At 49.7% G+C, this 24,191-nt stretch overlaps 1 protein-coding gene across 1 annotated transcript in view; it reads right to left on the minus strand.

The window, feature by feature from the left end:
- The window catches only part of Slc12a7 (solute carrier family 12 member 7), a 76,666-nt gene extending 58,395 nt beyond the window's left edge, over nt 1-18,271 (minus strand). Inside the window, exon 1 of the mRNA XM_060380355.1 lies at nt 18,033-18,271. Coding sequence (XP_060236338.1) covers nt 18,033-18,240 — 208 coding nt within the window. The 5' untranslated portion in view covers nt 18,241-18,271. The remainder of the gene's footprint in view (nt 1-18,032) is intronic.
- Nucleotides 18,272-24,191: the final 5,920 nt, after the last annotated feature.

Raw genomic sequence — 24,191 nt, forward strand, 5'->3', positions numbered from 1 at the left:
AAGGGCCAGGAAGCCTCTGCCTATCAGTGCCCGGCTCAGGAACTGTGAAGGTTCTGCTGGGAAAAAGCAGTTATCTGCACATCCTGGACTCAGAATAGATGCTCACTCTGGCAGCCAGTAACCTGTGGGTGCTGGCTGGAATGCCTAGATGTGTGGCTCCTGAATGGCAGGGTGAGTCCCACACCAACTTCCTCAAGCTCAGCAGTCCACTCCTAGGTGGCAGCTCCCAGATGGCATCACAGCTCTGGCTGCGCACACAGTGGGACAAGGGTAGCTCTGACTCAGGCTGCAGAGATAGGGCCAGCTTTTCCCCCACAGTGCTCTCCTCCCCTCTACCCCTGCATGCTCTAGACTTAGTGTTTCTGACATTCAAGCTACATCAACTCACCCATTCTCCTTCCCATTTGACTAAAGGTCAGGACAAGCTGACCCTCTGACCCAGCCAGGCCCCTCTCCTTGTGGGCCAGCCAAGGACAGGGGGAATTGTTAAATCACAAAGCCGACATAGTATAAAAGGACTCATCAGTCAGTGTCCGAATCATGGCTGACATCTATTCAAGCCTTCCTTGTAGCATCGCTGTGGCCATAAAGACTGCCACAGGTCATTGTCCCTCGAGCTGTTGCTGGCACCTTGTGGGTGATTGTTAAAAACATCTACTTAGAGTTGGCAAGATTGTGCAGTGAGTAAAGACACTTACAACCCAAACATGATAACCTGAGTTTGATCCTCTCCAACCCAAGCAAAGGTAGGAGAGAATAAAGTCCACAAAGTTGCCCTCTGACCTCTATATGCATACCATAGAATATCCCTGCCCCCACATCACTCACTATATAAAACATAAAAAATAAAACAAATTAATCTAGTCATTTCATTGCTTTTTCCTGGTTCTTAGGGGATTGGTTTTCTGAAATGGGTGTTTGTTTGCTTGCTTGAGACAGGACCTCGATGCACAGCCCTCATTGGCCTTGCACTCAGTATGTAGACCAGGCTGACCTCTGAACTTGCTTCAATCTCCTGCTTCTGACTCCCAGGTGCTGGGATTATAGGCATGCACCACCACACACAGCTTTGCTTTTGCCTTTTTAAAGGAATTTATTCTGTTTAATTGCAAAAAGAAAATACAAATAGAATAAATGTTAACATCACCCTGTGGTCTGAAATAGTACCCACAGCTGTAAGCATCACCAGCAGACATCCTCAGCACTTTCTCCTCTCCTCACACCGCAGCTCTGTCCCTAAGAAACGCCAGTTCCTCAGCCCGTGACCCCTCCTTTCTTCCTGGTCTGTGTGACTCTAGAGACAATCACGAGAGTGTAGTCACACATTTGTCCTTTCGTGACTGCTTGATTCACTGAGCACAATGTCCTCGAGGCTCATCCATGGAGTGTCCCAATGTCCTTCCTTTTCCCATCCAGTAACATTCCAGCATTTGATGGAGCATGCTTTGCTTACCTGAGGGGTACTCGAGTTCTTTCCACCTCCTAGCTATTGTGAATAATTTTTTTCTTGTTAAGTGAGTTTCCCCTGTATGAAATGAGCAGGACAGTTCCTGGGGTACATATCCAAGCAGAATAAAAGTGGTTAAAGGGCACCACTGCTTTTGTAGAGAACCACACATTTACATACAACCTATCTAGGAGAAAAACCAAGACATGGCGTGGTGAAGCTGTCTGCTGGGGCTGGGGGATGACTTCCTGCCCTGCCTAAATCAAGCTTATTTTGTAATGTGCGCAATACTGTCCAGACAGAAACACTTCACAGTCCTTTAAGTTAGCCAGATGTCACTGCCCAGAGATAGGCAGGCTGCCTCCCACCATGATCTCTGTCCTATTATTAACCTAGCGCAGATAACGTGACTCAGGCCTGTGACAAAGGTCATTCTTTGGTTGCAGGCAGGTGGAAATGGCAGTCTTACAGACCCTTGGGGGCATTGTTGCTGCACAGAAAGGCACCTCAGCAATCAAGGCAAAAACTACTGCAGGATCTTTAGCCCACTGGAGAGGCCATAGATACCAACCCAGGTCCTTGCACCCTGGGGCTCAAACATCTGCAGTGCAGCCAGCTGGGAAATAATACCAGTTTCTGAAAACCCAGAGGAGCCACCATTGAGTCCCAGAAGGACTCCCAGATAAATATTCCCAGCCAGGTTTTACACACTAAAGGCAGCTTGCCCAGCAAGGCCATAGAGTGACTGGGGACTGAGGCACTGAGGGTAGACCCTCCCCAACAGGCTGAGGAATATTCAACCTCTGAGCATTTCTCTGTGTGCCAGGGGGACCTGCACACACATTGCCATGGTCAGTAAATCCTGGCCAAACGGACTGGCTTTTCATCTTCTCACATTTTAAAGTTCAACTTTTGCTTTGAAGACTAAACTAAAACCTACCTCTTTTCCCTAACACTCTTCTTCTCTTTCATTAAAAGAAGAGAAAAGGAAAAATATGTTTGCCTAGCAGTTGCTGACTTAGATAACTCTCTTGGCTTAATCACCTTGTTCAAACCTTAAATATTTGGCTTATGTCCCATGACAGAGTCAGACAAACATAATGTTAAAAATTGCCGCCATCAAGAGTGAACTTCTTTGTGTAAATAATGCAAGTCATTAATTTCTGTTGCCTCAGGGCATGAGTTAAAAATACCTTTTGAAAATGAGCTTTGATTGCTATTGAAGTACAGCAACATCACATGGACTCTAAACTCACTGTACCAGGTCAACCTCCCCCAAGGCAAGCTAGAGCCGTTCTACTGCTCCGTACAGAGATGTGCAATACCAGGATATGGCCGAGTCCAGAGACAGAAAAAAAAAGTCTATAGAGACAGTGTCGGGGCACGAGGCTTTGAGTTCAATACCTAGTACCATGAGAGGGAAGGTAGAGGAGGGGAGGGGAGGGGAGGGGGAAGGGGAGGAGAGAGGAAGGGAGAAAGGGGAGGAGAGAGGAAGGGAGGGATAGGGAGGGGAGGAATCAGGGTCACCATGTATCAGTTACTTCATTTAACAGGCACATGCAGTTATATTGTACCCTACACTGCTAGGATTGCGAATGTTTTGTCATAGGGGTGCTGTATGTTTCGGAAAATAGATATGCTCATCCTGACTTAAAAATCTCTGTGTCTCAGTGCCTAACTTGACTATCTTGACTGTCTGGGAGGCTCCAGGCAGCAATGGATGGAGACAGATAAGCATGGGACAGGGCTCCTGTAGAAGTGTTAGGGGAACAGGAACCTCACAAGAAGACCAACAGAGACAATTAACCCAGAGCAATGGGGGCTTTCAGAGACTGAGACATCAACTAAGGAGCGTGCACGGTCTAGACCTAGGTTCCCGGCACACATGTGGCTGATGGGCAGCTTGGTCTTAATGTGGGTCTCCTGTCGAGTGGAGGGAAGGGGTGTGGGGGCTGGGGGAGGTGCTGTTTCTAACATGGACTCTATTGCCTGATTTTGGATCAATTCTCCCTGGCAGGGATGCCTTGCCTGGCCTCAAAGGATGAGGATATGCTCAATCCTGATGTGACTTGATGTGCTGGAAAGTGTTGATGAGGGAGACTCTCCTCTTCAGGAGGGAAAGAGAGAGGTGAAGGGGGAAGGAGGGCAAGGGAGGACTAGAAGGAGAGGACGGAGGGGCCACCCTTGGGATGTAAAGTAAATAAACTGAAATTTTTTTTTTTTTAATTTCTCTGTCTTTCTCAGCCAAGTGGTGGTGGTGCACACCTTTAACCCCAGTATTCGGGAGGCAGAGACAGGCAAATCTCTAAGTTTGAGGCTGTCCTGGCCTACAGAGCAAGTTCCAGGACAGCCAGGGTTGCACAGAGAAACCCTGTCTCAAAACAAAAACAAAAACAAAAAACAAAAAAAAAGAAAACAAAACAAACAATAAGCAAAGAAACCAAACAATAAGCAAAAATCTTTCTTCCTCTCTCTTTGACCTTGTGTTTTTAGTTTCAGCTGAGTGAGTTTAATATTAAAAATAAGAAAAGCAAAAATATTTTTAACCCCATCTCTAATTCTTGTTTTTAGTGACCAAAGAAAGGGTAGACCCAGGAGACTGGAATGTCTACTGCCTAAATCACCACTCAACAAATGCATCCTTGAAGATGAAGGCAGAATCAAGACATCTCCAGACCCATAAAACCAGGTGCATCCAGGCAGAAGGCCTGGTCCTGAGAAAGTTCAAAAGATGGAGGCCATGAAGGTCAATCTAAGCTACAGCCTAGACATGGCAACAACGGCTGTGTGGAACAGAGTCCAAAAAAACAGATGCCTGTGAGGCAGGCTGTAATTCGTAAGAGCACAGAGGTCTCAGGTGCAAATGGCCTTAATTACAAGTTCTCTGAGCAAGACAAGGGCAGCTGTTTCAACAAAAGCTAAGGCCACACCCTGAGAATGCAATTCCTCCTTATAGAAATTGCTTTTCTGAGAGAAGAATATGGTTCGGTTGTAGAACAATTTCCTGGCACGCGCCTAGGTTCAATCCCCAGTATTGCAACAAACAAATACTGCTTGTTCAACCCCAAAAGAGGCAAAAGAAAACACCCCTGGCATTCCCTGCAGGGGCCGCAAACCCAAGAGAATATTGGATAATTTCATGTGAGAAGCTAGAGACTTCAAAACACTGGGCTTGGGAACTGGTTAAAACAACAACAACAACACTGGACAGCAGGAAAAAATCAGAGATTAAGATAGGACAAGACTAACCTAGCTGGCATGAGTGCACCTGTCACTCCACCATGCAACCCTTACACTATGGCTTCTCATCTCCACCAGCTGGGAACCAAATAGAATGTGACCTCTGTTCACAAAGGAATGAGCAGAAAATCAGCCACAAAAAGACCACAAGAAAAGTGTCTAAAGGCTTGAGGATTTAAGCAACACATTCCAAGGACCTGATGTCTGTAAGGAGTCACAACTGAAATCTAACACTATCTTTTCCCCAGAGTGGGGGTTGGGGAGTGAGTTCCCTCCTTGTGGATCTAGCAGTGATTATAAAGACAGTCCAGGAGGTTTATGTTGTATTTCCAGGGAGCCATGTGGAAATCCAGCCCCAGGTACCTGGATTCCCATGCTAGAACACAGCACCTCTCGCTGGTTCTAGCATGGGAATTGGGGAATGGGACCTGATTCCGGAGGAACAGGTCTTGACGGGAAACTGTGTCTTTGTAAATGTTTAGGGTAGATGAGGTGACGCTGTGGTATGGTGGGCACTAACTCCATGCCTGGCATCCTCGTGGGAAAAGATCTGAAGACTCTGAAGGAGATGACAGAGACCCTGTTCAGCAAACAGCGCTGAGAACGACAGGCCCCCGTTTTCTAGAGCCAGACCTTGAATAAACCTGATCTTCCTCCCAGCTCCCATTTCTTGAATATTGACTTTTGAGAATCCAGCAACAGTGCTTACCATCCTGGCAGAAATGAAGATATCTGAGACATTTGTGCCCCTCCCTGTGGTTATCAAACTATTAAAACTATGGACTCCGTAGAAGTTTGAATTTTCTCAGGAATCATTTGCTGAGAGAAGGAAAAGGCTGAATGAAGCCTAGTGCTGGCCAATCCGAGAGGTTATTTCCAGGAAAGAGATGTCTAACAGTTGTGACAACTTGTCAGACAGGGCAGACTGGAGTGGAGACAATGACGATGCGCAGAGCAACACCAGGGCTCCTTAGTCATGCGTACATCTTGGCTTCTATTTACTTTTTTAAATTGTTTTTGTTAATTACAGTTTATTCACTTTGTATCCCCCCTGTAGCTCCCTCCCTCCTCCCCTCCCAACCCCACCCTTTCTCCTTTCTTCCCACCAGTGCTCCTCCCCCAGTCCGGGATTCTAGTCTATCAGGTCTCATCAGAAGTGGCTGCATTGTCTTCCTCTGTGGCCTGGTAAGGTTGCTCCTAAGGGGGAGGTGATCAAAGAGCAGGCCAATCAGTTCATGTCAGAAACATTCCCTGTCCCCATTACTATGGAACCCACTTGGACACTGAACTGCCATGGGCTTCATCTGTACAGGGGTTCCAAGCCATCTCTATGAGTGGTCCTTGGATGGATTATTAGTCTCAGAAAAGACCCCTGTGCCCAGACTTTTTGGATCTGTTGGTCTCCTTGTGGAGTTCCTATCCTCTCCAGGTCTTACTATCTCCCACTTCTTTCATAAGATTCCCTGCACTCTGCCCAAAGTTTGGCTATGAGTCTCAGCATCTGCCTTGATACCCTACAGGGTAGAGCCTTTCAGAGGCCCTCTGTGGTAGGCTCCTGTCCTGTCCTGTTTCCTGTTTTCTCCCTCCTCCGATGTCCATGCCTCTTTGCCTTTCTGAGTGGGGATTGAACATCTTAGCCAGAGTCCTCCTGTTTAAACCTAAACCTCATGTCAGTTCCTCAAAGAGATCAGGAGAATCACTGCATCTTTTTGTTCCTCTTCCAAACATGGCCGTACTGGCTTCTCACTATTACTTGTTTGTTTAATTGTCCTGTTGAGGACAGGTGACTGGGCCTGGAATGTTAGGGTAGCCAGGGCCAGGCTCTGACACTCACAGCTCCAGTGACACTGCAACTCTCATTGAAGAAATAGCATTGGCTCAGGATCCCTGAAGACAAAGTTCTCAGCACAAAGAAGATTTATTTGCTTCAGAGGGGCAAAGGGCAGAGAATTCGAGACAAAGATAGGAGATAGAGGATGAGGGAGAAGGGGAAGGCTAAAGAAGAGGGGTAAGGGGTAGAGAGGCAACAGATGTGGCCATTGGCAAATGGTGGCTTTATAGGTAAAATAGAAAGACCCATGTTGATGAGGTATTTAGTTTTAACTGGTCAGGTTGACTAGATGAGCCAAAGGAGTTTTTAATACTTTGACAGCTGGACCTTGGTGGTCAGCCTCAGGAGGAGGAAGTGGCCAAATAAGGAAAGAGACCCTGGTGGCTAGCTTTAGGAATGTAATCTAATGGTTTTTAGCAAGGCAGAGGGAATCAGGGAGAAAGGCAAGGCCTGCAAGAGCCATATTTGCCATGTTCATGCTAGCACTACATCCAGGTAAATTTTTTTAAAGAACATTAGTTCTTAAAACTAATTTAAAAACTTAAGAACTGCATTGGTAATCAAGAAACTGGCTGGCTGAGAACTCTGAGGTGTGGCACATTTGTGTGACCACTGGCTTGAGGTCTGTGAACTGTACACTATTATGTAAAGGTGCCATCATATGTGAGCACACATTTACTGCTCTCAGTGCCCGACATTCCTGCATAGATAGCTTGAGGGGGGTATCTTCCATAACAACAGTCTTTGGGAAAAACAGGCTAAGCTGTAGCCCTAAGGAGTCCTGCTGAAACCAAGGTTTTGCAGCTTCTACAGAATTGTACTCTCAGACTTGCTCCTTATTTAAATGTCACATAATGAAGCCTCATAAGATATCTCTGGAAGGGGGCACACACACCCTAAGATCTACCTGGGACAACCTAGGCTCTTCCCCACAGAACTAGATTCTGGTGCACGGAGGACGCTGCCTTGCCTTCTCCCCTCAGGCTTGTTCTAGACTGGGCACAACTGCAAACATGCTCACACAGACACACAAAGGAGCCTCGGATTCACCCTGGCTGCCTTCCCATCCTTGCAGTGATTCGTGGCTTGATCTGCCACTCCTTCTCTTTCTCTGTGGCATGGCTAAGTCCCCATTACCTGCTCTGATTCTGTCTTACTCTCTTCACAGCCCCACACAACCCTGCCACCCCCACAGTGCTTGGGTCAGATCCTGAGTTTCCAAATCTGATGGCCACAAGTAGTGAAAGACTATACCCTTGAAAGTCATGCTAACCACTGGCCCCCAGGGCTTGCTGTTCCTAGAGCATCGTTATGCCTTGCCAAAATGTGCTCCTATAGTCACAACTGCCACTGCTGTTGGCTCCTTCATCCATCTTTGTGGGCTGGCCTGAGTAGCAGAAAGTGCTGCCTCAGACTGAGTGAAGCTGAGGATTCACTGGTGACACTCCCCCCCCTCCCCCCCCCCCCCCCCGTCTTCCTGAGGCAAAGGGTCTTGCAGAGCTTCAGCACAGGCTCACAGCACACAGGCCTACAAGAAACATGCCCTGAGACTCCAGTCTCAAGATGACCACAGACACAGTGCTTCCCCTATAGAAGGTCACCTTCCTTTCCTTTCTTTTCCTCTTCATTGGATTCCTAGGGGATGGGAAAGCATGGGCCAGGTGCCTAGCTGGCACCAGCCAACCTCAACCCAGAGTATGATTGGCAGCTCTAGGCAGGACTTCAGTCACACAAATAAACCCAAGGGCTCTCAGGAACCACCCATTGTTTCAGGAAGGAGGCTGCAGCTCCACTCAGCTGGATATAATTTCTGGACATGATTAAACAGGAAGGAAATAAAAGACTCTGGCTGAGATTACATTCAGGAGCACCATGGAGCCTAGCTCTCCAGGATCTGCGTTGCCAGAAACTAGTGTTTAACCACACCCGCTGTTGTCGTCAGAGGCAGCTCTGTTCTGCTATTGTCCCCAAACCTGAGGCCATCACCCACGCCTGGCCATGAAGCTGTGGGGATGGAGTCAGGCACAAAGCCTGTTAGCACCGAAGGAGCAGCCGAGGCCCATTCTGCCTTTCCCCTACACAGGAGAGTGGAAACTCCCAGGCAGCCTGAATTGTTACCCACTTGGCTTTATTTCTAGCTGTGGGTCAGAACTCACACTGGGTGTGGTGGTGTACTCTACTAATCTTAGCCCTTGGGATATAAGAGGATCAGAAGTTCAAGGCCAGCCTCACCTACCTAATTACATAGCCTAGGCTATGTGAGGTTTTGCCACAAACAAACAAATCCTAAAACTGCTTTTGTTTGTTTGACCTGAGAGTTTATCTGTGAGTGAGTCTTCTGCTATTCCATTGAGGTGGCAGCCCAGAACCCTCCAGTATCTCCCAGAGCCAATGGTTCCCGGGAACATGTGTGTCTCAGGAAAGGGGTCAGAATGACCTTTAGTGCTACTTGCCAGACGTGATCTCAGTTGTATTTCCTATTAGTTCGTGGCTGCAGGAGTCTTGCTTGAGCCAGCAGGTGGCTATCTTCCACTTCTGCACCCTACCTCCTTCCACGGAGGGCTCAGGTGTCTCAGAAAATGAGTCATTGTGAGATAGGCCTGTTGGGGAGCCTACTGGCCCAAGAAGACCTTGGTGGTCTCAGTGTTAGTTCACAAGTCGATGCACTAGCCCACTCCTAGATTGCTTAGCCACTTGTGATGTCATCATTGGTCTCCACCTCCAGGGGCCCTGGATAAATGGACCCCTGCCTCTTATCTCTCTCTCTCTTTCTCTCCCTCTCTTGCTTCTTTTTGCCCAGCACATGTTGACCAGCAATCCACATTACCTCTGCATCTGTCAGAGTCTCCCCCAGGAGCCATCCTATTCTCAGGGGCCCCTTGTGAAGTGCTATGTTTAGTGGCAGTTGGCTGGGGACCAGCATCTCACAGGCCAGGCTGCATTCACAATTAGTGGGAGCTGCAGAGGTGTGCTGGGTTGGATGGGTACAGAGAACATGTCCTGGGCATGCCCGCCTGTAAGCCAGTGTGGCTGGGGCCTGTTCCTGGGAAGACATAGGTCTCTCTTGTGCCTGAAGCTGAAGGAGACCCAAGCCTACAGGACCTGCGACCCCCCCCTCCCCCACACCAGTGCAGCTCCAAACCTTAGTTAGCTTATCCTAGGTAAAGGAGGACATCAAGTCCCCAAGGTTCCAAGTTGGTTGTCACTGTCTGCCACCAGGAGTGCCTGCATCCGGCATTATTTTAACTTCAAGCTGCTGGTACTTCCTTTTCATGTTACTGCGCTCCACCTCCCCCCTCCCCCAAGCCTCCTTAGGGAGCACTGTTCTGTAAACAGAGAGACGAAGGCCCAGCACTACCAGGGGCATTGGTTTGCCCAGGAACATGGGCTGATGGGCTGTCCCAGCCCTGAGCTGTCTGGTCCAGAGGGACAAGAAAGCTGTAGTTACCAAGCAACAAGATGGAGGCATCAGAGGAGTGTAGGGCTCTAGGGAGGGCACAGGTGGGCAGCAGAGGGGCTACAGCAGAGCCTGGTAGAGGTGGCTTCAGGGGATTCCCTGGTAAGCAACTGACAAATACCTGACCCGGGAGGGTCAGTCAGGGTGCTGGCCATGTAGGTTACAGTGATCTCCTAGTGAGCCACAATGGGAAGAATGATGGTGAGGAGCAAAATGGTAGGGAGGGAGGCACAAAGGACAAGGGCCATGAGTCTGCAGGGCATTTCCCAGAAAAGCTGAGAAGGGCTGGTGTCCCTGAGCTCTCTCTCTCTCTGGTTTGCCGATGCCCCAACACTCTGTATCTTCTCTTATTCCTTCTGAGAGGTCATGGACCCTCTCTTCTGGTAAGGTCACAGTTCTTTCAGTCCAGAGCCTCCTTACAACCTCCTTTAGCTCTCATTTCCTCCTTAAAGGCTCTGTTCTGGACACTTACTTGCAGGCAAAGGCTTTCACCTATGCACCAGCCCATAGCAGGATGTATCATTTATATTGATTTTCTGAGAGATCCTCCCTAACCCTCCAGTCTTGTTTTCCTACCCAGGGCTCTTTGCTGGCTCCTGAGCCCCAAGTGGTGTGGCAGCCCCGGACAACCCTACATACATCTTTGGGTGCCTGACACTGCTTGATCTCAGCACACCATAGACTTTCCTCAGTCTACCTAGCAAACCAGCACTACAGCAGGGCCTTATCACTAGCAAGATCCCAGCTCATAATGACCCAAGTGGCATCTGTGCCCAGCTCCTAGCCACTGCAGTCTTTCTGCCTTCCTCAGCGGTTCCTTTTCTTGTTCCACCTTTCCCCCAGGGAAGGAGGCTCTATACAATGGCTTGTGCAGACTCATCTAACACGTTCCCAAACTGAGCTCAGAGCCAGGAAAGAATGCAAATGTAGAATTTCTAGAAAGGCATCTCGAAACAGCCAGCATCCACCAGGAAGTGGAGAGTACCCGATTCTACCTCAGGCCACCACTGGGGCCCCTGACACAGAAGTGACTTCAGTGACTACTGCCCCTCTACTAACATCCCGTAGACAAAATTCTGAGCATAAAAGCCTTCCTCATCCACCATTCTTGATCAACACAAGCCTTGAGTGGGAAGAGAGGCACCCTTGGTTCTCACAGTGCAGGAACTGACACCTCACAAGAAATAAGATGCCAAAGCTGCCCCATGAGCACTTGCTTTGCAAGGGATTGGAGTGTGCATCCATCATCTGGTCCTTGCTGGCAGACTCACAGGCTTCCAGGTGGGGCTCCCAAGAATCACAGATAGCGGTGTATGCAAAGTAAGCAAGGAGAAAAGAGCCAGCACCCAAAAGTCCTGCTCACAGCCCCTTTTGCCAGTTTCATCACATCACAATGACAGAACAACATGTTCAGTCACCCAACACTAACTACACAACACAGAGCACAGACCATGTGGCTGGTTGGGAAAATCCATGGAGACAAAGTTATTCTCAACTCTGATTCCTCCCAGGATGAGGCTGGAACCCAAGGCAGAAGTCTCACCACTCTACAGTACCAGGCCCCATCCCATGCAGGCCACAGGTGGCCTCTGTGCTGGCCTTTCTGAGTATTCTGAGTCATGGCAATTTAGAGAGATGGAAACTGAGGCTCAGCCTTGCTATGGGTCACAAGGAAGAGTCATTACACCACCAATATCAGCTGCCCTATTTACCTTCTCTCTTTTTGGTTGTGGTTTATTTGAGACAAGTTCACTCTGTAGATAACAGACATGTACCACTGGGCCCAGACACTTGCTTTCTTAAATTCTGTTTGGTTGAGTTTACAATTAGTTGTTGTTGTTGTTGTTTTGTTTGTCTTCATTGTTGACCCTAATAAGACAGGGTCTCGTTCTATAGGCTAGAAACTATATCCTAAAACTCACTATGCAGCCCAGGCTGACTTCTAACTCTTGAAAAACCTTCTGCCTCAGCCTTCTGAGTGCTGAGATTACAGCCATGAAATTGTACACAAAGGTATAATGATTTGCCTTTAAAATTAGAATGAAAGCACAAAGCAAATAAAAGAATTTCTGAGCAGAAAATAACTTCTGATACACTAGATAGGACTTCCAACACACCAAACCTGCACACAGAGGGAGCGGTGTGTGTCTGTGTGTGTGTTATAAAGGTACATGACATATCCACATTCCCAATCCCACCCTTGGCCCCTACAGGACCACAGTTACAGGTAATAGGATGTAATTTAGAACAGGAAGATCCCTAGACAAAAATATCTGTTGGAAGAACGCCTTGCTGAGAGTAATTTAGATGATAAAGGACTCCTCTGAGAACAGCTGCCTTGGTGTAAATTGATTTAATCAGACTGACACTCCTCCTCCTCCCCTGAAAGGAGCCAGCATAAGATGCTCTCACCTCCAGGAAGGGAGGACAGAGAGGATGTGGTTTGCTCAGGCCTCTACTTCCTGTTTGCATCTTCTTTCCTGGTGTGTGTGTGTGTGTGTGTGTTTGAGAGAGAGAGAGAGAGAGAGAGAGAGAGAGAGAGAGAGAGAGAGAGAAAGAGAGAGAGAGAGAATAGAGTACACATTATTTTGGGGGTGGAAAGATGGCTCAGGGGTTAAGAGCACCTGCTGCTTTTCCAAAGGACCTGAGTTCAATTCCCAACACCCACCTCAGGCAGTTCATAAATGTCTGTAACTCCAGGGGCTCACTCCTGGCTCCCCAAATCACCTATATACATGTAGCATGCAGACGTATCCTCTACTGTCACTAGGCACACTGCCCTCCAGTCCCCTTGTGTCCACTTCTAAAGGCTGGGTGACATTCCACTGTCAAAAAGGCAACATTCGAATGAACTTAGCTATTTTGAGCTGCTAATCCCAGCTGGTGAGTTTTACAAGTGGGAACAGGGAAGAGAACCTGACTGGGTAGCCCAGGTTACCTCATTTTAAAGGGTTAAAGCAGCAGAGACTTCTTTACCAGCCTGCGTGTGTGTCAGGCTGGCTGTCTGGGACCTGCTCCTCCCTGTAAGAGTCCATCTGACAATATGGTATTTGGAAGGAGTGGTTCCATGTTGATCTCATTTCAACTGTTGGGGCCAAAGGCAAAGGCTCTACCTAGACAACATCTTCCATGACTTCATTTCACACCATTGCTACCTCACTGTGGTTCTCCACTCACCCTCTGACAGACACCGGGCTGCTCCACCTTTCCTGCTATGAGCAAAATTGCTGCGGGTGTAGGTGTGCAAATATCTGTCTGTGTCACTGCATCCCAGCACACACACACAGCTGGGTCCTGCACACCATATCTGCATGTGAACTACAACAACTTCACCTAGCTGCTTCCTCTGCAAGCAGGGTGCTTGGACTCATGTTGGGGTACCCACGACACAGGCATGCTCCTGTGCTTGTTTTCTAGTAAGTTGGAGAGGGTGGGTGTCACCCTGCTGTGGATGTTCTCGTCTTTGTTTCTCCAGGGGCAGGGGACACCAGAGCTGCTGTTATCTTAAACGCCCTGGGGTCAGGGTCCCCTGCTCTGCTGCAGGGCCTGCACCCGTACCAGGAGCCCAGCCCAGGACCAACCCATGCTGAGGCCTCCAATTCAGGCTCTTCTTGACCTGGTTGTAATTCTCTTTTGGATGTTGTTGCTTTACTTAAAGAAAATTTCTTCCCACAGAGATGTGATGTCTCAAACCCTAGCCTACCCCAATGAATAAAAGAAGCCAAATTAAATATTATGTATTAAAGAAGAGAACAGGACGTGCACGGAGCATTTTGTTGTTCAGCCAAGTCAGCGATCACCAAAGCAAGGCTTCTTTCACAGCGAAGTGACAGAACTTGAGCTGGTGTGGCTCACCGAGAGCTCCAGGCAATTTACCGATTACCAGGAGGGCCACACCCTATGAAATATTTAAGCAAAAAGGAAACAGTCTGCCCAGCGGGCAGCAGGTTTTCAGGCACCAGAGTCTGGCCATCACCTGGGATCAGCTCTCCAGCCTCAGCAGCCTGAGGCCAGAAAGCCTAGCAGTATTTCTGTCCAGGGAACCGAGGTATATCTTGGGATGAAATTATACCACAGCCGTTCCTAAGCAGGACTTAGAACAGAAGTGAGGTTCACTGCCCTATGTGTGAATGCCTCAAGGAGCTGGAACTCCTCACAGGTCTAACTGAGGCCTGTGAGGTTCTCACAGAAACTGTCTCACAGGCCACAGAAGATATGCTAAGCAACAAACCACAGGGCTGAGTCCACAGAGACGTGTGGGGTGAACACAGAGACCCACGGGTAACATGGAGACAGGCACACCAAGGCAACACCAACTCACATGGAGACACTAGAGACAACAAAGAGGCAGCAAAGAGACCTGACAGCACTGATAGCGCATAGAGACGTCCACACAGGGGACATGGAGACCACATGCAAACACACATGCAGAGAGCAGAGACAACATGAGAACACACAGATAATGCAGAGATAGGCACACAGAGACACAAAGAGAAAACATGACATACACACAGACAGACACACACACATCATAGGAGACCATAGGACTCACAGTCAATAAAGATAACATAGCAGTACAAAGAGACACAAGAAAATGCTAAGATGCACACACAACATGGAGACATTGCAGGTAACAGGGACACAGGGACACACACAGACACACAGCCACACACATGTGGATATACAGACACATCAGGATTCTTCAGCCTGCACTCACTGCACTGACTGGAGAGGTCACTGTCATGGCTGGTGAGATGTTCTCTTAGATCTGGGTCTCCAGGGGGCAGGAACAGCTGCAGGTAGCTTCACTAGATCTCTGTGGTTAAGCCCTGTACTGCCACCCCTCCAAATGTAATTATCAAGGTTTGGCAGACACGTGGTCCTACCAGCCATAACAGTGACGGGAAGCAAGATACCAACCTCCAATCAGGGATTCACAATGGTCTTTGTCCTGGACAGAGGTTGAAACCACAGAACTCTGCAGCAGGAGCGCCAGGCAGGGGAGGGGATCAGGGAAAGGCAGAGAGTGCCTCAGGCCACTTATGACCTTCTAAGCTACTGTGACCTCCCAGGAACCCTCCTTGGGAAGTCTTGTGCATATGGCTCTTCTTGCCATCTGGAGACCTTCTCTTTTCCTTGTTTCTTCTGTCTTGAGTGCACTCTGGGTGATTGTCCATTTTATGTTTCAGTAAGTAGTTCTGAGAATACCTTTGTACTATTCCACCAGGTCATTGCAACAAGGACTCTCACCAGAATCACTTCAGCTGGAGAGAGAGAGGGACCGCTCTCTGGACCCTTGCCATGGAGCCAGGATCTTTCCTGTGGGCCTTGTGTGCTGAGTCATTTCCCCTTGGTCCATGTGCCCTTCCCTTGACCCCTGTGTTCACTGAAGATGCAGTAACAACCAAGGAGCAGGTGGTCATACCTAGCAAGTGAGGGACTCACGTCCATCCCTCTATGAGTGCAGGCTTCATCAAAGCAAACAGAACACAGTTCAAAGGCTCGGTGTTGAGATCTGTCTTAGGGACATAGGCTGAGCAAGCTCTGGAGACATGAAACACAACATTACACTCTTATCCCACCATACAGCAAAGGGAGACCATGCCCCCAGGAGCTGTCTACTCCTACACACCCCAGCCAATGAGAAGAGACCAAAGTACTCATGTGAAGGTGAAGGGTGCTGGTCTGAGCCAAAGGGTCAACTGCATTAGCATCCATGTATCAGTGAATACAACAGAAGTGGAAAGCTTTGGAAGCTGGTCCTTAAGGAATTTGCAAGAGCAGAGATCTGATGTCTCTGGAGATTTAGAAAGTTCACAGTCGTCACCTGCCATACATCTTTAACCAAAGGTTGACTCAGGACAACACTCCATCCAGTGCTAGTCCCCTGGCCCTGTGCCCAAGTCCGACTAATAAAACCTTTGTTTGTTTTTTCAAACTTAGTTTACACTGTGTTAACGAAACACCGAATAATAGGTCTTCTGTTCCCACGTAGGAGCAGGACACGAAACCACTGGATTGACCGTTGTCTGGAACTGTCCTAGGAAATCCCACACAACTGGAGCCAGATGTTCATGGACGGATTCAGCCAGCCAGCCACCCAGGCAACAGCTCAGCTAGGGCCCCAGTACAGCCCTGAGTCCCATGTCTATAGGTCCCACATGGGGGGGACAGGGACTGGCCCAGACCTCTCCAGCCTCCAATGGGGTCTGACCCCTGGACAGCTGACCATCTGGGCCTCCAAGACTGAAGTCAAAGACACACACCCCCCCCCAAGAGAGGAAAGAAGGGTGAAGATTTCGGGTCTGGGAGGTCTGGTGGGCACCACCTCCTCCTGTCGCAAGGCTACCTCCAGGTGGTGTTCTTCCTCTCTGTTACTTCAACACCCTGAAATAGGGGAAGTTTCCATCCACGTCTGCCCCTGCTATCCTGTCTGCGAGGGCCTCTAATGGGGTTCATAGTCTAGCATAAAGGACTTTGAGGATGAGGGGCAGAAGACACTACAGTGTTGGCCTGACCCATGACCCTGGCTCAATTGGTATACAATATTCTTGGGCATCAATCTCTTACCTAAAAGGTCTGACCAAGTCTTGGAGGCCTGAATTCCTCAGGAGCATGGGGAAGGCAGAAAGCCCTGGTCAGGGTCAGCATAGACCACAGCGCTCTCACATCATCCACCAGCAGATTCTCCTTAAGGGTGGGGAGAACAGTGGGGCTCCTTGCCTCAGCAACTCAAGAGGACCCTGGAGCTGGGGCTATGCTACTTTCTTCTACGCACACCATCTGGCTGGCCCTCTTGGTCATGCAGGCTCCTCATAAGCAGGGCCTGCAAACAGCATAACTGCTCTAAGTCACTGTGTTTGGTGATCTGACAGATCGCCTATTTGCTTCTTGGGTTCCACAAAGAAGTCCAAAAGAAACGTGTCTCTTGGCAAGTAGGGAGACAGCCACATATGAACTGGCTGCCATACCAAGATGAAGGAATGTCAACCGCTATCCAGCAGGACAAGCACCCTGGCAACCCTGTTCCCTAAAGCATGAGACAACACCTGACCTAGAGCCCAGAACAGACATAGCCCATCAGGCCCACAGTCTAGGCAATCTAGGGAAAGGATAACTGTATTGAATATGTACACACACACACACACACTGCAATGCCCAACCCTTCACATGGGGAAGCAACTGCTCAGATTTTGTTACAAAAATTAACTCCCCAGAAAAGTGACAGTTCTAAGTCCTTCTTAGCCACAGCGTCACGGTATACCCTCACCCAGATCTCTGAAGATCTGCATGTGTGCAACATGAGCAAGGGTGCCTGTGATGGTGCCTCTCCCCAGCTGACCAGGCAGGGCATCTCGGCTCTGGACAGGCTGTTTCCCTTCCCAGGAGGGCGGACCGACACTCAGAAGGTAGCTGTCTCTCAGGGAATGCCTATCGAGTGCCATCTCTCCTCCAGGTGGGTGGGACAAACACCAGCTCATGGGCCAGATCCGGTTTCACCTTTACTCTGTGACCCAAAGTGGGGCTCTAGAACAATCTGGAGGGTGCACTGTGAGAGCCTGCTCCTGTCCCATGTTCCCCAGAAAACATGGCTTAGCAGATGGGCGGCCAAGTGGGCATCCCCAGCTGTCACGTTACACTCACAGCGCCCACCAGAGGTTGAATAGCCTCTGTCTTGCTATCTTAAATCCCTCACCAGGTCAGTGGCCCTAACTGTGGGGGATCCAGAGTCAGTGATCAGAAGGCAACCCCAGAAGCTGTCCTCCTCCAACCACCAATATCTCACTGGCTCCTGCAACCACCCTACAGAATGTTACCACCTCCAAGGTCCACAGGACATCAGGCAGGGCCAGGGATTAGCAGGACTAAACTGTGGAACAAAGTTCCAGCTCATTCCAGAGCCAGCGCTCCAACACTGATGACCTGCAGCCATTCCCAAGGCCAGGAGGCAATGGCCACCTCCTGACACCTGGGCAGCAGGCAGGGAATTCCGTCTGTTGCTGCTCCCTTATAGCGGCAGTAGTTTCCCATTAGGAGGACGTCTTAGCTGCACCTACCATAGCGGCTGGGCTCGCGGCAGTAGCGCAGAATGGGCAGCGCATCTACTTCTTGTGTTTTCAGCACAGCCGCCAGGCTGGGGTCGGGGTCAGGGTCGGGGTCGGGGTCAGGATCCAAGCACAGGCGCTGGCTGCCACCGCCTTCTGGCTTGGGTCCCGCGTCCCCCGTCCCGCTCTGTGCTGGGGTCACCACGAAGCGCTGGGACATGTTGGCGTCAGAACGCCGGGCGCCGCGATGACTGCTGGATGCGAAGCCTGCCGGTGCTGACCGTGGGTCTCGGGGAGCGGGGCGGGGCAGGGGCGGGGCACCTGGCGGGGGCGGGGCAGGAGGCAGCCTAGGCAGGGCCGAGAGGGGCGGGCCAGGAGCAGTGGGGGCGGGAATGACTGGGTAGAAGTGGGTGGGTCTGGGAGAGTGTAAGAGAAGGCTGGGGTGGGCTTGGGAGGTATAAGAAAGTTGGGGTGAAGGAAGGCGCGGGAACCGGGCAGGAGGTGAGAGCAGAAAAGAGCAAGGATGGGGAAAGGAGCAGGGGCCTGGGTAGGAGAGGGGAGCGAGATAGAAGAGGGCAGGTAAGGAGCATGGGAGGTCAGAGAAGGGCCATGGAATGGGACTTGGGTGAGGGACGAAACGGGACCTATGGGAAGGACCTGTCCCAAACCTAGACAGGCGATGCTTGGGCAGGAAGATGCTGGCCATTTGGCCTGGGAAGGGTATTTGATGGCCTTACCTGATGATGGCGGTACAGATCTTACCGGTCACTGCCAGCCAAGAGACTGAATATTTGGTTTCCAGGACCATCACTTCAGTGTAGCTCCAGAGTTGTGATAAGTGACCAGGATACTCCTACCTCCACACCCCCAACCCACGCACCCTCATCCCTGGCTGCCAACAACCTGCCTGGTCAGAGGGATCTGGCACAGGGCCAGGCTGGGATGGGACGGAAGGACAGTTAGCTGTTTGAGTCCAGCACTGCTCATTCAGGGCCTAGGGGGGACAGGGAACGGAATGTCTGATGAATGTCCACTGAGGGCCAGAGTAAGGAGATTCCGGGTGTGTAGGTATGTGGAGACTTTTTTGACCACTTGGTTTAGAGCAACTCTTCTCAACCTGTGGATCATGACCACTTTGGCAAACCTGTCTCCAAAAATATTTACAGTAGGATTCATAACAGTAGCAAAACTATAGTTACGAAGTAGCAACAAAAGCGATTGGTTGGGGGTCACCACAACATGAGGTGAGCTTCTATAATTATTGCTTCTTTTAGCTTTTTCCTCCTTCTTTTCATCTGAATTGTAAGCGTGGTCTCATGCTATAGCCCAGGCTGGTCTAGGGCGCAATCAGGGTAGCCTTGAACCCTTGGCAGTCCCCAAGTACTGGGGGAACAAGCATGCACCACTTCATCCAGCTCTGAGTTTCTCTGTTATGTCTCAGTAAATAAAGAAAATACTGATGATAGCACACTGTCCTCCAACACAGCTGTGGCCTCAGTGCCATGCTTTCCTGGTCTATAACTGTAATCCCAATCTTGGTGGCCAGCAACTATTTATAGCCTCTGCAAAGTTTGACTGTTACTTGAGGTCTGCCTTAACCCTGTGAGTGCCGTACTTCCCTCAGAGTCCCATAGGTCACACCCTCGATCCCATGCCCTCCAGGTGCCCTCAGACCCATTCTGTCCATACATCTTTTCTGCAGGGGTACCTCCTACTGCATAGAGCATTTTGAGCCTTGATGTGGAAGACATTTCCCTGGCCATGGGATGGTTCTGCTTTAGTTCAGTCAGGACCCTGGAGTTATCTCCAAACTATAGGTACCAAAACATGTGGGTCCTTGGATGGACCTTGAATGTCACCATGACAGGCACAGTGAGCAGAGGGCATGACAGTGACACGGATGAGAGCAAGTAGCAGAGCTGGAACTTCTGTCATGGGACTGCTCAAGCAGGAGGCCTCTCCATTTCCAGTCAGCCACAGGCCCTGGCCACAGAAGTCCAGCTTGTCAACACCTGTGTTTCCTAAGGCTCTCTTAGAGCATGATTCCTACCATATAGGGTGGTGGCCATCTACTGCACATACCACTATTGAGGGCTGACCAAGGCATGTCTGACCATTGCCCAGGCCACTGTGAGAGCTAACAGAGACTTCAGGAACTTTTGAAAAGCTATCGGGGTCTCTGGGTCCATGAGGGAAGATGCACCATCAGGGGCATGGGGGCAGGAGTGGTGGGAGGGAGGGGCATGGTAAGGGAGGAGAGGCCCACAGTCCTCATTTTGGAGAAATCAGTAAAGAATCATAAACTAGGCTGCCCCAGACCCCATACCAGGTGGGCAGCTACAGAACGAACTGTTTCAGAGTGACCTTGGCAGAGCAGGGCTCCAGCACTGGCCCAGGAAGCCAGTTCTAAGGTCACCAGGATCAGAATCAGGCTCCTCTGACTTCACCCAGCTGGCACATCCAGTCTGATCCCTGAAAGTGGGGAGTGTCCCAAGGTGTGTCTCCTTCTACCAGGAGTGGGTTTCTAGGGAAGCCTGAGTGATCAAAGGGCAGGAAGGTCAGACACATAGAAACAGATTAAAAAAAAAAAACTCACTGATAAACATCAGAGAAACAAAGATATAGAGACAAGTGTGGGTGGGGAGACAGGGCTGTAACTAGCCACCTCTCTATAGGGCCTACCTCACAGTACAGGGCCTTTAGGGCTTTGATCTTAAGGCCTTCATGGGATAGGCTTTCCTGAGAGGAACAGGGAGACAGTAAGAGCAGTTGAAGCTGTATAGCCCAGAGACGTGGCCCAAGGATTGAATGCTGGTTCCCTCAGACCCTGGGTGGTTCTTGGCAGTCAGTCTCATTGGTACTCATTTGAGAGGGGTCTGTGTGTTTGGCTGCAACTCCAGTGGGTGCCCAGAGGAGGACAGTGGCATTTGGAAGCTTAGATGGTTCTTGTCCATGTTTCAGTCCCAATTCACTACCCTGAATGGAGATTTATGTCATGACTGCACACAGCAAGTGTTTATGAAGAAACCCAACTCTGAACAAGGAGACCTGAGATTCCAGTCATAGGTGGTTTGAAGCTTGTCCCATCATCATGGCCATACCAGGACAGAAGCACCATGCCTGGTCAGGGACCCTCATCACCATCCACCTGACCAGGGAGCAACCTGGGGGGATGTTGTCAACTGTTCTCAGGGCCTGCAGCATTTCTTTCCACCCAAGATTAACCGAGGGAGGAAGGTAGAAAGGTGCCATAAGCTATTCACCACATACCAGGGCCTAGAGCCAGGTATGGATGGGGCACCACGCTCTTCTCTACAGAGGTGAATCAGCCAGAGCTGTGAACCAGAGGCTGGTATGAGCCAGGGTCTCAGGGGAGCCTTTTCTGGTTAGCTGGGGCTCTTGCCTCTGCCGGATGGTGAGAGCAGGGGCTGCTGCTTCTGGGTTCCTCTTTCTAGAGCTTCACACTGATATAAGGCAGTGAGGTCCTGCTCACTCTTGTGTTATCGTCCCCACCCCCACCCTGCACCACCCTAGGTCTTAAGGTGGACCAAATCCCAGTCAGCAAAGGGTTTGTGTGTAAATATTCACAGATCCTTTTCAGTTTTGGAACCTGCCACCCATTATAACAATTCCTGGATGTTCTCACCCAGCAGGAGGTCAGCCTTTCCCTAAGGCTCCGTTCCCACAGTAACCAGTTATGGGTTTTAGGAGGACACTCTGCTGCCAACCCTGAACTCCCAGAAAAACAAGTGTCCCCTTCTGAGGAGAATGGAAAGAGAGATGTGCTGTGAGCCAGTTTGAGGCTTTCTGGGCAGAAAGGGAAATTCCCCTTAAAATGACATTGTTCACTCTAGCTTACTATGTGCTCTGAAAGGGTTTCCTTTAATTTTGGCTTTCTCTTCTGGAGACAGTATTGTCTCTCTGACATCTGCAGCCCTACAGCTTATGGGAGGTGTCCATACCGAGACACCTGGGAGTCTGGGATCTCATCTTCTTGTTCCAAGACTCTCATTTTTGTGCTGGTGGCAGTGCTGTGGGTGCCTCCTCAGACTCTGAGAACACTGAGAGAAGCAGAGCAGCCCCTCCCCGTTCACCTCATCCTCTCTGCTCCCACTCCGTATATATGGGCATGATCACAGGGTAACTAGAAGCCAGACAGCTGGGCTCATACTGGTATGTGCTTATGGCTCAGCATTGCCCAGGAAGTAGTACCCAGCTCAAAGAGAAGCAGAGTTTATGCTTGAACCAAATCTGAGTGACGTGGCCCCAGGTCACAGATTCAGGTTGCCCCAAAACAACATTCACCAAAGAGGAAATGGTTTCATAAAGTTTTTTTTGGTTACAAATAAGGTTGTAAATCAAATACATTGGTAGGAACATCAGATAGACTGCTTATAGCAACCTCGTCCCGGAAGTCTCAGATGCTATCTGGTAACAATGTTAGCTTTAGTGGTCTGCTAAATTAACACATTGCAAGAATGTGTTAATGACATTTTAGTCCTCCAATCGGCGTTTTGAATATTTATCAAAGGTGTGGCTTTTTTCTGGGAACTTGAGTTCACAGGAGCAATGGGGGAAGGTGGAGAGAGGCAGACGTGGGATCTGCCTTGTTCTGTCCACTTAATTCTGTAACTCTAAACTGCTCTTTTTTTTTTTTTAAGACAGGGTTTCTCTGTGTAGCCTTGGCTGTCCTGGACTGATTTGTAGACCAGGCTGGCCTTGAATTCACAGATATCTGCCTGCTTCTGACTCCTGAGTGTTGGGATTAAAGGTGTGCACCACCACCGCCTGGCTAACCTGCTCTTGAAACTTAGGTCTAGGGCTGGAAAGATTAGGTTGCTCAGTGGTTAAGAGCACTGCTCCTCTTCCAGAGGACCCAGGTTCAATTTCCAACACCCACACTGCAGCTCACAACTGTCTGTAGCTCCAATTCCAGGGAATCTGGCACCTTCACAACAAACATACTTGCAGACAAAACACCAATGTACATAAAATAAAAGTAAACTATACTTAATAGAGTCAAGCCAATGAAACACTAATTCTTGAGGCCGTGGAAGAAGTCAGCTAGAAGCTTGGTTGTATCTGCACTTGGCCATCAGGGATGCAATGACTGTTGCTGAGATGAGGACATAGCCTCACCGACATACCTCCTGGCCCATCACAGGGAAGGCCCAATCACCAGGCCTGCCATGGGCCACAGACAAGGTCCTCTAACTCATAAGCCAAAGACCCTGTCATACCTAGTACCTCTGGAGGTATGACACTGGGGAGGACTGATCTTGCCTCAGTGTCAACCCACAGCAAACATGAGGGATTGCCTCTTGCTGGGGACATCGGTTCTACAGTCAGAGTAGCCCAGGCTGGCTGTGGTAAGGGACGGCAGTCTTTCCCTGCTGCACTGGTATGCTTCCTTTGGACAGGACACGTCTGATGGCACTGGAGGCAGAACCTCTGTGTCAGGACAGTGTAAAGTTGTTGCTGTTCCTGGTCTTCCTAGCATTCTGCTGAGCATCCCTGGGCACCCAGCCTGCACTCATTCCCAGACTGCCCAGGTACCAGTTCTGCCTTGTGTTGTGAGCCAAATAGCCTGGGCATAACATATTGCTGGGTGTGGGGACCGCTCATGGCTTCAGGGAATCTGTTCCTCCTGGTAGCCTTGACAGGGTCTGACACCTCTTTTAGTGTTCTTTCCTCTATGCATTCATTCATTCATTCATGGGACTCCCCCGTGTTGAGACTGGCTGGAGCTACGACCTTGGGGGATATGCTGGGACCACTGGATGAAGCCCTGCCTGGCCCAGGGTCAGTCAGAACATCCCAAATGTTTTCTTGATGTATCACAGTCCTGGCTATAAACCCTTGTCTTTGTCATTTGAGGTTCGCTCTTCCCAGTAGCGTCAAGTTGTCAGCTGAAGCTAACTGTGGCATGCCAATTCAAGGATACTGTCGTGGGGTTATTAAAAACAAACAAACAAACAAAAACAAGCTGTATCTTCCTGATAGCCCACCAGTTCCCTGGATATCTAAACCCAGGGCAAAATTTTCTGGGTGAGTGGATAAAGAGGCCACCTGACAGGAGCCGTGGTGCAGCAGCGGTGAGGTGGAGCACTGGGCAGCCAGAGCAGCAAGAGAGGCCTGGGACCCCCAATCATGCAGACCTATGAGGACAGA

This window comes from Meriones unguiculatus, chromosome 3 (genome assembly GCF_030254825.1).
Source record: "Meriones unguiculatus strain TT.TT164.6M chromosome 3, Bangor_MerUng_6.1, whole genome shotgun sequence".
Lineage (NCBI taxonomy): Eukaryota > Metazoa > Chordata > Mammalia > Rodentia > Muridae > Meriones > Meriones unguiculatus.